Source organism: Rhinatrema bivittatum, chromosome 4 (assembly GCF_901001135.1).
Source record: "Rhinatrema bivittatum chromosome 4, aRhiBiv1.1, whole genome shotgun sequence".
NCBI lineage: Eukaryota > Metazoa > Chordata > Amphibia > Gymnophiona > Rhinatrematidae > Rhinatrema > Rhinatrema bivittatum.
The window spans coordinates 38,565,660-38,583,731 of record NC_042618.1 but is presented as its reverse complement, the minus strand read 5'-3'; the positions used below and the strand labels follow the sequence as shown (position 1 = coordinate 38,583,731).

Below are 18,072 nucleotides of genomic sequence, written 5' to 3'. Positions count from 1 at the left end.
CCAAGTACTCATTCTTCTTCATCCAGTCAGACCGGTCCAGATGAATGTTATCCACACCAACTAGCAGATAAAGATGGAGAAACAGGCGTGCTGCTATCACCCCTTTAGAGATATTGGTGCTTACTACAGCCTGCCAGTATTTTGAGTGTCCAGCAGCTGGTAGGGAGCATCCCAAGCTATAGCAGAGTCGTGGTCTTGGCTATTTGAAAAGAAATCTGCGCGTTCTCCCACTCCCTGGGTGACAGACAATTTTCTGATAGGCAGCTTTTGACGTCAAAAACTAGTTCTCCCTCTCGCATTTAAGCATAGCCCTGGACCAGTAGAATTGGTGTTTATTGGAAGGCAGCTCCTGAGGTGCAAATTTAAGGCTCCCTCCGTCAGTTGAGTATGGCCAGGGGGCTACTGCTCTTAAGTACTTTGTTCCCTCTCTACCTTCCCTCCTTCCCCCCCATCTTTCTTTCCATCTCATCTGCCTCGCAGCAAAAACAAAAAACAACCCAAAAAAACTGCAGTTACTGTAATAAAGCTAATTTAAAAAAACAAAAAACGCTTTAGCAGAATTAGCCTCTTATAAGTAGAGGGAGTGGGGAGGCAGGGTTGACTGGCTGCAGATGAGTATTTTTCAACTCTAGTCATAGCAGCAACCTTCAGCGAGGTATGGCTACACTGCCAGAGGATGGGGAAAAAGCCCATGCTCTCTATTCCATTTGGAGCTCGTAAACAGCTCCTGGACTGTTAAGCCGTGCCACAGTTGGTTGGAGTCAGAGGACATGCAAAGCTAATTGGATTTGAACACTCTTAGGAGCTCATGGCTATGGGGACATTTAAACCACTAGTGCCTACCACAGATGGCAGTTCCCTGCCAAGAACAGTAATCATCTTGGGACCACAGGGAGAGGGGATTAATTATCCACCCCCACCCCCACCCCCCCAGTCTTGTGGAGCTGGAAGTCAGTGGTGTAGCACCAGAGCAGACCTTTATGGTGTTAAATTTAATCTCTTTTCCTGTGACCACCACCTCCTTGGAATGGACTGCAATGTCCAAGGAGTTTATTATGTGCATATGACAGAGTTAAGACCAGAAATCCACTCTAGGTTTTGTCTCTCTGCTGGGTGTTGACAGAAGGAAAGATGTAACTTGCGGCTTCCTTTTTAGGCTGCAACCTAGATAAGGACTTGGAGGATGGAGAATTTCCTCTGGATAAAGGGGACACCTGTTCCATAAGGAGGAGTTTACCTTTTTCATTACACAAACCCTGCTGCTTTTAAAAAGAACTCTGAGGATGAAGAATATTCCTCCATCGAGAACCCAATAACAATCAATATCCAAAAGCCCTCTAACTTTCTTTCCTCTTATATAAACTGCTTAAAGATTTAATTAATTTAGAAGGGGTCCCTCCTGATTTTTTAAGGTGGGGTTAGTTGTTTGGCTAGGTTGGTGGTTACTTGGTTTGACAGCAAGTAGTGGGGGAAACAGCTGGGTAACCTTGGGTTGGTGTTTCTGATCAGTGGCATCTTTCCCTAGTTAAGACTGTATTGGCTATTTTCCCTTGAAGGAGGGGTGGTGAGACCACAGCTATTAAGATTTTTACATACTTTGGAGATCAGACTGTTCAGTCTTTGATCACTATATGACACGGATGGATATTTTTGTTAAGGTTTCATCATTGCCAGGGGTAGGCCTTTATCTAATTATTTTAAATGTATTTTTCTGTAAAATAATGTTAGGGAGGCTGGTTACATGCTAGAGTTGATCCTGTGTTGTGTGCTTATGTTGTGATGATGCCTAGAAGGCTGTTTAGTACATGAAACAATCTGGTGGTGTTTTTTCTTGTATTGCTTGAAGGAGAGAACCTAGTCAAGCCTTGCCGCTGGGTGGATGGAGCATTTCCATTTACATTCTTCCTACCCAGCACCTTTTTTGTTTATCTGACATGTTGGAAGAACCAGCGAGCTTGTCTTTCTATAGTGCTATATGGTCTACAGCAGTCATGCAGAATTTGTTCCAATGTAGGACTAGGTTGTCTTCTGTCTCCGCAATGGAGGTTCTTAAATTGGTACTAAGGTGTTTTGTTTGGGTTTTTTTTAATGAACAGTTGAGTGTAGATCTTCTCCCTGGTATAATCTTTTGGACCAGTTTTTTAATAGAACCACTAGCTTCTTTTGTATCAGAAGCTAGTACTAGATTGATAGCCCAGCCTTGCATATAGGTGCAAAGTGTATTGGTTGTAGTAGCAGGGCCTGTGTAGTGGATATAATGCTTACAGTTGCACTTTGTGTTAAAGCATCAGTTAATCATCCAGTGTCAGGTGTTGAGAATCTAATGCCAAGTTGGGCACTAAGCTTTATTTATTTATTTTATTCTGCTTGTCAACATGTCAAAGCAGATTATACCAAGGTACAGTCAATCAATAAGGTCTTCATTTTTCTTATTTTGGAGGAGGGATATAGACCTAATGAAGTTTTCTTCCCCAATATCAAAAGTACCTCAATTTCTGTTTTTAAGAGGGGAGTAATGTTGTGACAGGGCTGAGGCAGCTATTATTGTTTGTTTTTTTTTAAGATGGATTATCACCCCACCTCACCTCATTTTGCCTAGTCTGGTTTGGTAACAGGTGGTAGGATGGGATCTTCAATCATAGTGAACAATGTTTCTGCTACAAAGACTAAGGCCTGGATTTATCAAAATACACAATGTCGCATATGATAGGAAAAGGGGTGTGTTTTATGGTAATAGGCAGTTTATCACAGTTAGTGCTTCACATAAGTATTAGTGCAAATTGCAATAACTTTTTTGCACTTTGCAAATTATAACTACATACAACTACTGGGGGGACTATGTTTAAGCTCCTGGAGAACCAGCCTAGCTATCCTGGCCCTCCTACCACCACAGTGAGAGAGAAAGCACCTAGCCATAATGCCCTCACCATTAGATAGGTATTTATATCTCTATGGGAGTCCCACCTAGTCACTCGAGGTGATGGTTAGGAGCCACTTTGACATTCAACGTGAGACATATGAAGAGAACAGTGCTCTCTTGTGAAGATTTGATGACCTTCGGAGTGAGGAAACTCACACAAAGATGAGATTTGTGCAATGTTCTCTCAGCCTAGTTTGATGTTACCCAGGTAGAGTCCATCAACCTAGGTTGAGAGAACAGTGCACAAATCTCATCTTGCATGCGAAAACACCAGATAGCACTTTGAATGTCAAAGTGCCCCCTAACCCCTACACTAATACCTAAACCTCGACTGACTGTGGAGGTAGAAGGGCCCCGATAGGTAGGCTGGCTCTCAAAGAGCTTAAAACCACTAAAAATGGCATGTAGTTACAATTCGCGTTAAAGCCGTGCAATATGGCTTTCCAAAACTGTGAGCACAGCCCACTTGGCCAAAATTCCCACCCCAATATCCTCCTCTTTTTCTCATTTGCATCGTACTTAACGTTATGGTGTTTTCGCACCTATTAAAGGCATTTTTTGCATGTGAAAACGCCATATAGCACTTTGATAAATGACCCCCTAAGTTTGATGAAAGTCAGTTCTGAGATCATGAAAAGCCAGGGCTTTGTTTACCACTAAACATTAGTAACAAAGTAGATTAATCAAGCTCTTTAGAGAACTAACAAGCATATCTACAGTCTGGGATCTAGGGGATGCACTAAAATTATTGAAGTTCTTTAAGACATTTATTTTCTCTGGCATTTAGAGAATAGGATGCAGCGATAGCTTGTTTGTCTGATTACCAGTATTTGCTTTATGTAAGGCTATTTTTGTTTTGTTCTATAGGTTGTGTGGTGAGCCACTGACAGCATTGGATGCTCTCACCCAGCATGGCCTTTTATGGTTAGCCTCTGTTTAAGCTATTCCTTTGAAACCAGTCTTTTCCTTTTGGCAGTGGCAGGATAGGGAACAGGTAGCTGAGTGCCATATCCTACAATAACTTAAATCTGAGAGGAGTTGGGGTAGGGTAGCTCAGTGTACATCTAGAACTATGACAACAGTGTGAGCTGAGGCACTGTAGATATGGGTTAGTGCTTTTGGTGGGGCAGTACCATGTGCAGAGAGAAGCCCTCGTCAGCTGCTGGCTAGTGGGCAGTGCAGTGTAGGAGAGTGGTCACTCACCTATTCTGCATTTTCATTTCTTCAACAAAGGAAACACTTTTATACAGACTAGTGCTTAAATGCTTGTAATAAGGCTAATTCAAACTTCAGTCATAGATAAACTGAACACCAGTACTAACTACCTCTATAAAGTAGCACAGCAGTGGACAGGAGCTGTTGACCAATGAGAGAAATTCTCCTTTCTTGATAATACCAATAAAATGTTTTGATCACCAACAAGCATTTATACTAAATCATAGCTTCTTCATCCAAAAGCAAGTCCCAGAAGATTTGCAGATGGCTTTCAACCTGAAATACTTAAGATCAGAATTAGCCACGGTGAGGCTTTGGCTATGTGTGTTTTGGCAAGGTTCAGCTATACTATTTGGGCCAGGAAAAGGACTGCTGTTTCAAGAGTGACACTAAACCAATATAGTGCAGAGAAGTCTGTATATAGTTTTTCAGCTGCAGCAGAAACAGGCAGTTATCTATTCAAGAATCAACAACTGTTCAGGTGAGAAACGGTTAGAAGTAAGAGGATACAGAAACATTACCAAATGAACTATACAGTAGTGGTTGTACAGAGAAGAGTATGGTGGATACAGAAAGGGACATATGAAAACAAGGAAAATTAGTTCTTTCTAAATTTTCTTTTCTGGAATTATAACAGACCAACCCAGATGAATGGGATTTCCCCCCTACCAGCAGCTGGAGACAGCGAACAAAAGCTGCACTAGAAACTTGGTACTTAATTACTGGGCCACCTGCAGTTCTCAATAAAGCTGTAGCAAAGCAAGAATAACCCTCCTTTCTACCAGTAGAAAAGCTACAAAAAAAAAAGGGGGGGGGGGGGGCAACGCCCAACCACTCAACTTGAAACCCCACAACTACCTAGCCTGAGAATATATACATCCATCAGAAAAGTGGTATTTAGAATCAAAAAGCAGGACTCTGGCCTGGTCTGTTAGGACTCCAGGAAAGAAAATTAGCAGGTAAGAACCAATTTTTCCTTCATGATTGTATTTGCATATCTTTATTCTGCACATCAATCTCTGTCTTCTTCTCAAGGTTTATATAAAAGATCTTCTCAATTGGTGGTATAGCATTCAAAGGTCTAGATGGATGGGATTTACCCAAGCCGAGCTACAGTGGGTGGGAACCCAAAAAGACTCACTTGCAGCGCGCTTGCATCAAACAGCCACAGCTCAAACATTCAGCCTATACTTGAAAAAGGTGTGCAACTATGACCAGGTTGCTGCCCTTCAGAGCTGAGGAGAAACCAGTTGACACTTGGCCCACGAAGCCACATGGGCTCTTAGATCTTCATGTACTTCTATAAACCACTGAGCACTGAAGGCCTTAAAGCCTTCTGCCTTTGTTTTGTTTCATGGTCACAATAAAGCTGTTGATTCAGTCTATGAAATACAATAGTGACCTTCAGGTATCTCAAGACAGCCCTTCCAAAATGAAAAAGATGGAGCTCCTGAGACTGTGCTTCAGAACCAGACTGGTTTGAGCAGGTGGGGGGTCATTTGGCAGGGTCAAACAGTGCAGAGGTAGTGGGTACTGGTCCATTAATCCTTTGGAAACTTGAGCACTCAGGAAAGCTTTGTTGTGTTTTCAGCCTCTAGTCAGGAACAAGGTGGTGAGAGTGGTATTGGACAATGTGACAGCAGTAGCATACAGAAACAGGTATAGGGGGGAACCAAAAACCCAACTGTTTCCTTTGAAGTAGAGATGTTGCTCAGCTGGGTGGAGCAGAATTTGTTGGTTCTGTCAGCATCTCATGTGGAGGTGGCAGCAACTAGGCCCATCAGGGTGAAAACCAGGGAAAATGGTGCAAGAGTGATAGTAAACCCAGATATGGTGTTTCCTGCACTCCTACTACAGCAACAGCTGAGAGAGTAGAGAAAAAAAATTAAACACAATACCATTGACATCTATGCCAGAGGGGCAAGCTGGCTCGACTGCAGCCTCAATTTTGAGGCAGGAACGCAGTCAAGATAGTAGGGTAAACAATATTGTTTTCGTGCCTGCTGATCAACAACAAAAAATAACTTTAGAGAAGGTCTGGGCAGTATTACTTGAATTGAGAAACTCAATATTTATTTATTTATTTTTAATTTTTATATACCGATGTTCCTGTAAAGAGTGAATCTATTTACTATTATGACTGAAACACAGGCCCATATTCAACAACTAGACCCACTAGTGGTTCAGCATTATGAAAAGCTGTAGGGATTGGAAAATCAGGTTTCCCAAATTCAGACTGTACAAACTGGCTTAATTCAAGCTGAAAAGTCTAATACAAGGAAAACTGAAAATACTGAGAATGAAGTAAGATACAAAAATCTTAGAGTATTGAATTTTACTCGAGTTAAGTTGATACCGCCTGTAGAACAATTTAAAAGGTTCATAATGGAAAAAGTTAAATACCTTTAAATGCTATACCACCAATTGAGAAGATCTTTTATATAAACCTTGAGAAGACAGAGATTGATGCGCAGAATAAAAATATGCAAATACAAGATCTGAGCAAGCTTACAGAAGAGCAAATTGAATTTCAAGGAACTCTGTGTATCAGATTTGTTTTTTTGTCAGATACACACTATTTTGAGATTATTCTTATAAAAGAGAGAGACACTTTATTTCGGCCAAAAGATATGGATTCAGCCAGACATAACCAGGGATACACAATTGCATAGAAAGAGATTTCTTCAGATGTGCCAGGAGGCGAAAGATGTAGGAGCTCAAATTGTGATTAGTTATCCTAGCAACTGTGTAGTTAAATTTAATAATGCAAGATGTGTGTTCTTTGATCCACAAGAGTTACATTCATAAACCCTTAAAATTTATGATTGAAATTAATGGGAGAGATTCATGTGTTAAATGTTAGATTGCTTGATGTTATTTTATGACCCATTCATTGGCAAAGCGAAGGGGAATCCGGTGGATCCAAAGCCGCACGGCCTGTCCTGCCTCTGGAGGAATCGGACCCCCCAGAAATCCTAGTCACCTCCTCAGCCTGCAATTTAGCCTCTGCCTTGTGCATTAAAAGCACAAATTTGAAAGAAAAGGGATGCTGTGCCTTTAAGGGGCCCCCCCCCCCATGGGAGAGTCAGAGCTCGGAGGAGAGGCAGGCACTGGGAGCCGCTGTCTAATATGGCTCAAATTCGGTGGGGAGAGAGGAGGAGGGATCTCCCCTCCCCTTTCATCCAGCCTCCACTGGAGCGTGGTGGAGACAAAATGGTCTCCGTTCCCGTGCTAGATGGGAATAGGGCAGAAACCAGATATTTGACCACCTAGATCTATTTTCAAGATCATCAAGTTTTTCAGCCTGGGCTGAAATAGTTTTTTTCATCGTGCTTACTTTAGTCGTGAGTGCCGAGACTTCCTCCTCCACGGCAGCTGTCTTCCCTTCCACTTGATCTAAGCGTGGTGCATTTTCGGTTATAACTGCTTGCAGAGATGTAATTTGCTCTGAAATACCCGTAAGTTTGCCTTCTACGGCATGAATAACGGCATCTGTTATTTCGGCCGTAGTCGGGTGGAGAAGGGAGGATTTTGTAGGACTCTCACCACTTGCGGCCTCTTTCACGTGGGGTGCCATTTTGCCTTCTGTCCCCCGTGTCTTTTCTTGGTCGCGTTTCGCGATTTTTGCCGGCATCAATGCTGGGGACTTTTGCATAAAATTGGTGATAGACATAGACAGGTCCGGCAATTGATAAGAAAGTTAAAAGCTTTGTTTAGTCGATCGAAGGGCAGTGGGGAAGGTCGCGACGCTCAGAGCTCTTGCGGACACATCCGACCCCGCTCACCACATCACGTGATCCCCCATGTTTAATTTTTTTTTTTTTTATCCCTTTTGCCTTTATTCTTCTGCCCCTTATTTCCTCTCTCCCCCTCCATTTCATTTCTAGCCTCTTTGCCCATTCCCCTCCCCTACATCACCACTTCTTTCCTCTGGTGAGCAACAGTTTCTGGGTAGGGACCTGGCAGCAGCAAGAATGTCTCCTGGGATGAGGCCTGAGCATGGCAGGTCTTCCTGGGCTGTGGAACACCGCAATGGCTGCTCCCAGGTCCAGTTCTACCACAGAGTGGCTCCCCCCTGAGCCTGCCACAGCAGAACCAGCTCTTCTCCCTGGCCCATCAAAAGAGTCATGTCTAAGCCATGGCATGCTTATGTCACTCTGTTCTAGCAACTTCCTCCTTCCTGAGTTTGCAGTGCCTCCATGACACAGCCTTCACGTGTAGCCATTTTTTTTCCTCCTTGATTGGGCAGCCAGTGGGCCCCACTTCAGGATTGTTCAAGGCCCCCAGTTTGCTACCCCTACTCTAGGATATACATGTTTAGATCTTTAAGGCTGTCCCCATATGCTTTTGAATGAAGACCACTGATCATTTTAGTAGCCACCCTCTGAACTGACTTTAACTGGTTTATATCCTTTTGACGAATTGGGCTCTGGAATTGTACATAGTATTCCAAATGAGGTCGCACTGGGGATTTATTCAGGGGCAATATCATCTCCCTTTTTCTGCTGACCATTCCTCTCTCTATGCAGCCAAGCATCTTTCTGGCTTTTGCTATCACTTTATGCACCTGTTCGGCCATCATCATCATTAGATACAACTGCCCCAGATCCTGTTCTTCTTTGATTGTTAGAAGAATTTCACCTCTAATACTTTCTCTCTCCCTTGGGTTTTTCCATCCTAAATGAATTACTTTGCATTTTTTAGCATTACATCTTAGCTGCCAGTCTATAGACTATTCCTTGAGCTTCACACCTTCCTGGCTGAATACATTGTTGCAGATTTTGGTATCATCTGCAAAAAGGCAAACTTTCCTGACAATCCCATGTCTTATAAAAATGTTGAAAAGAACCAGTCCCCAGGTCTGATCCCTGAGGCACACCACTAATAAGGCCTTTCTCAGAGTAAACTCCATTTACCACTACCCTTTGTCACTTCCCACTCAGCCAGTTTCTAACCCAGTCAAGGTTCCAAAGCAAAGGATACTCAATTTATGTCTTCTGTATGGAACCGGGTCAAAGACCTTACTGAAATCAAAGTACACTATGTCTAGCACTCTGCTGTGATCCAACTCTCTGGTCACCCAATCAAAGAAATTTATTAGATTCATCTGATAAGATTTACTTCTAGTAAAACCAAGCTACCTTGGATCATGCAATGCACTGGATACCAGATACTGCATTATCCTCTGTTTTAGCAGCAATTCCATTAATTTGCTCACCACAAAGATCAGACTAACCAGCCTATAGCTCCCAGCCTCCTCCTTACTTCCACTTGTGAATAGGAACCACATCTGACTGTTTTCAGTCCTCAGAAACTACTCCAGATTCTAAAGAAGCATTGAACAAGTCAACTAGTGGAGCTGCAATGACTTCTCCCAGTTCCATCAATACCCTCAGATGTTTCCCATTCAGCTACTACCATCTAATGACGACAGAATAATGAGAGGCTAAGGATGCCATAGTAATTTAAGTACCAAGTATACAGTGAAGCTTTTGTGCGCTGTCTCCATCTGCTGGCAGGGGAGAAAAACCCATCAGTCTAGAGTGGGCTGTTGGGTGATCAGGAATGAGTTGCCATTGATGATTGAGATATATAGATAGATAGATAGATATATAGAGAGAGAAAGAAGAGTATATATATGCTCTGCTCCTGCGTGCTCTTCAGAAGCTGCCACTCCTTGTCAAGAAACAGAAGTAGCTAATTGTGTAAGCTAAATAAACTCCTGTAGAAGATGATCTAGATTTTGTGTTTTATTCAGTCACGTGAGAGATTGGAACCCAGATCTGGACTTTCAGAAAGATCTGAAATCTGACAGGCAAGGGCCCCACCCAAAAAAAAAAAATTCTGAATAGGCAAGTTGTGGTTTTTCACATGGTAAATTAGTAATTCTTATTATGCATTTTGATTTTGTGTTTGATAGAAGCTATCATAACTTTACAAAACATGCATATTATAATGTCTAATGTCCATAGCATTCCTGGAATGGACTGAAGTTCAGAACCAGATCTATGAAAGGATACAAAAAAAGCTAGAAGAGGTCCAGCGGAAGACTACTAAAATGGTACAGGGTCTACATAAAAAACTCCCCAAAACCCCAAGGATTTAAATATGCACACTCTAGAGAGACATATGACAATTTCAAATAATTTAAAACTATATATAATGCACAAGAAACACTTAAGAGAAAAGAATATGAGGCTCCAAGGAGGTAGACTCAAAAGCAACATCAGAAAATATTTCTTCAGGGAAAGGGTGGTGGGTGCATTGACTAGGCTCCCAAAGGAAGTGGTAGAGGAAGATGCAGAAACAGAGGTCAAGAGAACACAGAAGAATCCCTAGATGCAGGGGAAAAGAAAGGAAAGCCAGGGGGAATCCAAGATGGCAACATAGCATTCCTGCATGGTGCACTTTTACTTCTGTTTCCTGTTGTAATTACCTTGATTATGCCTCTTACCAGTCATAAACAAAGAGCCAAGGAGAGGGTAATCTCTGCTGACCTCCCAGAGTGCTCCCGTCTCAGCCCAATGGATGCACACATGCTTAGTAGAGCCGCTGGAAGTAGCGGGAGAAGAGGTTCTCGCTCTCTCTCTTGATTTATTATTGTCCCTGATTGAGAGAATAGCCCCATCTAATCCAGCAGAAGCTTGAGACCAGGCCCTGCGATTGGAACCAGCATGTAGCAATAATGCTGAAGCCATAAGGATCCAGGCAGAGACCGTGGCATCTCAGGAAGTAGCCTCTGCACCTGCTTTATTCTTCTCTGGCAGCACTGGAGTTATTCTTGCTGAAAGAAGGCAGCAGCAGCAGCTCCAAGAGGGACTCTCAATTAGGGGGTTCTTCATCTGAAGTATTTTATGCTGCTAAGAGTACTCCAACGTTAAGACTAATTTCCTTCACTTTGTAATCAAACTGGGAAGTATGTATTTATTTATTTATATTCTGCTTTTCGCATTTTTTTCAGCGCTTCAAAGTGGATTACATTCAGTTACTGTAGGTATTTCCCTAAGTTTGTACCTGAGGCAATGGAGGGTAAAGTGACTTGCCCAAGGTCACAAGGAGCGATAGCAGGACTCGAACCCTGGGCTCCCGGTTCGTAGCCCATTGATCTAACCACTAGGCTATTCATCCACTTGAGAGCTTAAATTCTAATATCACCGCACAGTTGACCCCTTTTGTTCTTAAATGTTCCGACTTGGACACTCACATGCAGATTTAGAAATGGCTAATGTAAATTGAGGGCTACAAATGGATACACTGAAACAAGAAGTGGATAGCATTAAGCCACTGCAAGCAGCTTTCATGAAAGAAAATCAGATGCTTTCCAACAGAGTGGAAACTGTGGAGAATGTCATCAGAAGCAGGAATTTACACTTTAACTTCCCCAAAATTCCTCTTATTTCTGCTAAAGAAAGTGGAAAATATATTTAATGGAGGTCTTGAAAGACCCAGAATAAGCTATTCCTTCTGTTTCAAGAATGTATTTACCTCCTTTCAGAAAGGGACTGATGATGGGTAAAATGTACAACCTTTATTACCTAGATAATCTAGTAACTTGGATATTTCTACAGCTTTAGAGAGCTCTGGCAGTGCGCTGGCTAGACCAGCCACTATGGTTGCCTCTTTTGTGCTGGACCTGGGCAGAGACTAGATACTTAAATTGTTCTTTAGGCATCAGTCAAACTTTTCTCCAACTTAGTATGTTCCCAGATGTGGCAAGATAAACTCAGAGTGAGAGGAAGCAGTTCCTTATACTAAAGCCTAGGGTCTACAACTAGAGAGCTTTTTCTTTTTGAAATATTCATGTAAATGTCATATAAAGTATACAGATATTTGTATACATATATATTTTTTTTTTTTTTTTTTTTAAACTGTCCCAACTTTTTTTTCTTCTGCTGAAGAAATGTCTCCTGTATTTACAACCATTTGACTTTATAGTTAGGCAAGAATTATGCTCTTTATTATAACAGATATGGGCCCTTGAATGCTTTTTTTTTTTCCTTTTTTTAATTAGGAGTTTTTCATTTTGAAACTCTAAAAATTGCCTTGAGTAGTGTCTGTATTCCTATTGATTGAGGAATTGTATTTATGACATGTTAATATTTTCTTTATTTAAATGTTTGTGTTCTCAAGTGGATTCTTGAAAATTGTATATTAAAAATGCATAAATAAGAAAAACAAAAAATGCCAGAGATCAACCATGGTCTATGGCTATGCCCCAGGAATGAAATTAGGCAGACTGGATGGGCCTTATCTGCCACCATTTTTTCTCTGTTTCAATATACACCCTTTGGAACTATTACATATTAAACTACCATAAAGAAAAAAAACAGAAAAGGTCAGTCATGAGACCACAATGTATCATTGGAAATAAGTGGCTAATGTTATAAGAAGTTCATTAAATAAAAAAATAAAAATAAACACACAACTGAATAATTACTTTGTACTGGCTGTCAAAAAGATCATCCAAAAGTCACTTATTTTAAGAAAAAACTGATGTGGTACAAATTCTCATAATGTATTAAACACTATACCTTAGAGCTTGGTTGTAATTATCAGATGCCACCCTTCAACCACAAAATCCAATATTTGTATTAAAATTTTTTCTAGTATGCAAATAAAAGCTTATTTGACAATTGCAGTTTTGTTAGTTTACCAAACCATTCGCAGCTCCAATACAAATGTAATGCCAATGCAGACCATGTTTCAAAGAAAACTTCATCAGGGGGTGCTGCTCCAGTCAAGCTGCAATGTCCATGCACAATTCCGTTTAAACTTCAAACAGACATCCATTTTATAAACTCCACTTCCTGCCAAACGAGTCAATCAGAAAACAAAGATTATGAGAAACCTGGTTTAGCCAATGAAAACACATATCTTGATATCCTGCAGTCCAATCACAAAATAAAATAAAAGATACACCTGGCAAATCATTTGAGAAAATGTCAATTCATTTCTTCATTCAAGCCTTGCAGGGCCACGGAATTTAACTTGTATAATCAATATTGTTCCTGCAAGTTAAGATGTGCTTCTCTGTTCCCTCCCCTAGCTGAAGGAGAATCTGTTCCAAAACTGTCCATTGAAAATCCAAACAATGTTGGACTATCAGTGAAGAAACTTTTCCAGTGTGCACACAATTATGATGTTCAAGTCATGTGTGCACGGTTCATTTAGTCTGACTCACAAAAAATTCTGGCATGGACAAATCAAAAGGTATACAAATGTAGACAAATAGTCCATACTGGATTTCCTCATGACCTTCACTTGAGTGTTAGAGTGAGACCAAAATGATCCAGTATCAGTGATAGTACAAAAATCAAATCTATTACACAATGAATGAAAAAATTTAGAAACCTGCCCCCGAAGTGAAAACATGGGAATGACAGAGTGCAGTCTTATCACGAATGCTGAAACCCCACATATAAGCTATCACCGGCAAATCCTTGAAGACCTCATGAAGCACTAAGCATATCAATGGCATCTAATCGAAGCTGCAATAAATGCTACTTTATCAGTGTATCTCAACACGCATACTGTAGGAGAGTTGTCCGGTGCACTTTGTAATGCAAAAGATTATCCTGATTAGAATAAAGGGCTCTTTTATATACTCGACAAGTCACAGAGACAGGATAATCCCCGTTCAATAAACTACTGAATCACGACCGATAGAACATCGTAGTTGTATGCGCACTGAAAAAGTTACTGCACAGATAGTCCAATATTGTGAGGATTTTCAGCAAGATTTTTCTGATTTTCAGTGGGCGATTTTGGAACAGATTCTGCCTTCAGCTAGGGGAAGAGACAGACAAGCACGTCTTAACTTGCGGGAACAATACTGGAAATATAAACTCAATTTTGTGGCTCCACAGGGCTTGAACAAAGAACTGGCTTGGCATGCCAGGTATATCTGTCATTTTATTTTTGATTTGACAGTAGGAAATCAGAATATGTGTTTTCACTGGCTAAGCAGAGTTTCTCACCATCTTTATGTTTTCTGACTGGCTCGTTCAGCAGGAGTTTATAAAATGGATGTCCGTCCAAAGTTTACGGAAATGGCAGCTTGATTGGCACAGTATCCCCCTAATGAGGTTTTCTTCAAAATGTGTTCTACACTGGCATTACATTTGTATTGGAGCCATGAATGGTTTTGGTGAACTATCAAGACCACAATTGCCAGATAAGCTTTTATTTGCATACTAAAAAACATTTGAGAAAAATATTTTTGGAGTTTGTGGTTGGAGGGTGGCATTTGATAATTACAACCAAGTTCTATGGTTTAGTGTTTAACATATTATGAGAGCAGATTATGAGAATTTCCACCACAATTTTTTCTCAAAATAAATGACTTTTGGACAATAATCTTTTTGACATCCAGTACAAAGTGATTGTTCAGTTGTTATAAGAAGTCTATTTACAATGAACAAAAAACTGGTAATGATCCCAGAAGGCGGCCCTCCCTTCATTTAAGTCCTTGACATCTTCTCGACTAATGATCCTGTCCTCTGGAGTAAATCCTAATTTTGAGAAATTCAATAGGCAAGAATTTTATTGCTGTAGAAATAAAAAATAATTTTCAGTGAAGATGGACAAAAAGAGTTGACCCTGAAATTTAAATGTATTTTCATCTCTTATAACCACACTAACTTATTATATGTAATGAGACATACTGGTCTCTTGTGGCTGATAGAGCAAATCTTTTTTCTCTTTTTGAGTGCAGTATATTAAACTAGGATGGTTTCAACAATTTTTAAATTCCTTCAATCTTTATTTATTCACTTACAATGGGTCTTCTGTTAAGAAGTCAGTGCAGCATCATATTTCTTGTTAGCAAGAAAAACACATCTGAATGAAAAAGAAATAGTGCAATAAGATTACAAGTGGGCCGATCTGTCTTTCATAGAAGAACCCATTTAGGTGCTTATGATGTTGCCAAGTCATTAGTCCTTGCAAAGTTTTTGGTTGTAATGCTGATGTTATGAATATAACATATGATATAAAAAATGTAGATATACATTCATCATAGAAACAAATTGTTCTTTACAAATAAGTTAAAAAAATTCTATTTAAATTTTCATTAGAAAAATATAGGCTACTCAAAAGACCCAGTCTTCTCCAGAAAGCAATGTATGTATAAATATGACACTTATTTTTACTTTTCCATCTCACTTTGAGAAACTAGAATACCTTCACTTTGACCCTCTGCCTCCATTGCCAAGAGTGCCTCCACCGTTTCTAAAGGAACACCTTCATGCGCACGTATGTGCATGGTTGTTCCATCAGAGTTTGTCACTATAACAATTCCTTCTGTCTGAGAAACAACAGCAGCACTGGGATGGGACAAAATAAGCCCATCTGAAGTCTGAATAAAGATTTGTTCATGTCCCTGAGTCAACAGTGGATGGCTGTCATCGGTAATCTCAAAGGCTACAGTTCCATCTACGGTAATGGTATTTTCCAGTTCATTCTGCCCGTGGGGCTGTTCCACAATCCCGTAAGATAATTCAGTCAGGTTTTCCACTTGGGTTGCAAAACTCACCTGAGTAGATAGTGCGGCATCATGTATTGGGAGCAGCTGTGGATCAGGCTGAGTCCTATACAGATGGTCTGGTGACACATTTGCTGACAATGCCCTTTCAAGTTCTTGCATCTGGTTAGCAATGTCAGAATCATTAAGTTGTTCAACATGGTCAGGAGGAATAAGGGAATCCTGAATATCTGCATCATGTTGGAGTACCTGAGAGCTGGCAGCAATATGAGCTCTCTCTCCATTTGTTAAACAAGTGCTTTGACCATCACCACCCTGTAATGATACGGGGCTAAAAAAGTCACAGTTTTTCAGTTTACTTTGTGATTTCTCATTTAAGTGTCCTCGAACACATTTTTCTGGAGGATTATCCCTATTGGCTAAAAATTCTGTTTGTTGGCAAGATGTGCTGGATAAATTATCTTGACTTTGTAGGCCTACTGAAGCAACTTGAGAACAATCCACAGTCTCTCCTGGTGACTGTAGGAGAATATCCAACTCAGATGAATCCATTCGACCTGCTGGCTCAGCACACTCTCCATAGGCTTGTGGTAGTTTACTGTCAATACAGCCCAGCTCAACTTCTGAGGTCACTCTCAACATGCATGGTGACACTGCATCAGTCCTGTTAAGTTGACAACTGGAACCTACATGTTTAATAAAACAAAATTATATTAAAATAGTTGTAACTGAATAAGCCTAATTTGCAATTATAATGTAACCACCATGTTGGTAGCACTGAAAAACACGAACTGGAACAGATTGCTTCCTTCCTTCCCTCACTGATGCTCTAACTTCCTGTTGGGCTCTTATTAAAAGCCAACATTTTCTGAGCAGTTTCCTGACAGGAACCTACATGGGGTTTAGAAGAGAGCTGGGACTGCAAGGACAAGAGTTGTTACAAAAACAAACAAACAAAAAAACCCCCCAAAAAACCACAGAGCAATAGATTAAGAACTTAAACAAAATACCCCACCCCTGCATGATGTGCTGTCTGTATTTTCCAGTTCCATTGGATTGCATCATTCAGCCTTTTCTACATGCTCTGTTGATGAATGAATAGGCATATACTGTAGCACACCACACTACTGAGGAGTAATTCAGCTTAGCAGCAGTACAGTCAGATCATCTGAAATGCTACTATAAACATTTTTTTTTAGGAGATAATAAGAACTATTAAAAGGTAAAATTTGTTCTTACCTAATTTTTTTTCCTTGAATCCTGCAAGATCAGTCCTAACACTTAGGATTTCCTCATTCCTCAGAGGGCACACCTCCTTTATGACCTCATTCTCAACTACAAGGGGAGGGAATGGCCATAGGCCCATGCTAGTAACCTTCTGCCAAACCAACTGGACAAAGACTCCATTCTTACCGCTTTTCTTCCTTTTTTGGGTCCCCCAAGGTTACTCCCCCTCACAGGGGAGGATGAAGAAGGGAGAGAGAGAGAGAGAGACTGATTGCTTCAGGCTACTCTGCTTATGGCCCCTGTATGCTCGGGTGGGGTATGGACTGGTTGAGCAAGACTCAAAAAAGATAATTATCAGGTAAGAACAATTTTTACTTTCCTTTTCCTCCTGCTAGACCAGTCCTTACACTCGGGAGTTACAAAAGCTACCCCCCAGGGCCAGGTGGGAAGAAACAGGGTGTCAGGCCCAAAGGGCCCTGCAGTACACAGATACAGGATGATGGTTGCAAGGGGTTTATTTGGAGGTATAAACAGCTCCTGTCTTACAGCACTGTTGAGGAATAATGAGGAAAAAAGCTTACAGGTAGTCACAAAATTAGTCCAGGTCTTTCACCAAAGAATCTTTCCAGCGACAATACACAAAGTATTAGACAAGACTTCTTGCTTCACAGACAATATATCATCACATAAGCACACATTTGATAAGAACTCACAGGTCTGCTCTGGGATCCCACACCTTGTATTGGCCACCGTGCCATCTAAATGTTGGGAAAACCTGTGAGGTGTCCCAGCAGTCCTTTTTAGTTCTCTGAGGACTAATCCACATCCTCAGGGATGGGGCAATGTAGAAGGATCTCTCTATGGTAGAGAGAACGCTCTTGGAGCCATCCTGTGGCTCTACAAGCAAAACCCTGGCTCAAAACAGCAAACACACTTATTCCCCTGACAGAATTTCCCATTCCCTCTGGGGGGGGGGGGGGGCCCTCTGGGACAGCAAAGTTGCTTACTTGTAACAGGTGTTCCCCAAGGGCAGGAGGATGTTACTCCTCACACATGGGTGACATCAGATGGAGTCCCAATGCGGAAAACTTATGTCAAAATTTCTAGAACTTTGACTAGGAACACTGAACATGCCCAGCATGCCCTATACCACGTGTCCATGTGGGGGTCCCTCTCCAGTCTTATTAATTCTATGTTACATTAAAATAAAAAATAGGAGAAACCTAAC

At 41.0% G+C, this 18,072-nt stretch overlaps 1 protein-coding gene across 2 annotated transcripts in view; it reads right to left on the bottom strand.

The window, feature by feature from the left end:
* Positions 1-14,874: 14,874 nt before the first annotated feature.
* The window catches only part of ZNF839 (zinc finger protein 839), an 88,735-nt gene continuing 85,537 nt past the window's right edge, over positions 14,875-18,072 (bottom strand). For both annotated transcript variants that reach the window (XM_029597968.1, XM_029597969.1), the window contains exon 8: positions 14,875-16,303. In XM_029597968.1, the coding sequence (XP_029453828.1) occupies positions 15,282-16,303 (1,022 nt within the window). In that variant the 3' untranslated portion in view covers positions 14,875-15,281. The remainder of the gene's footprint in view (positions 16,304-18,072) is intronic.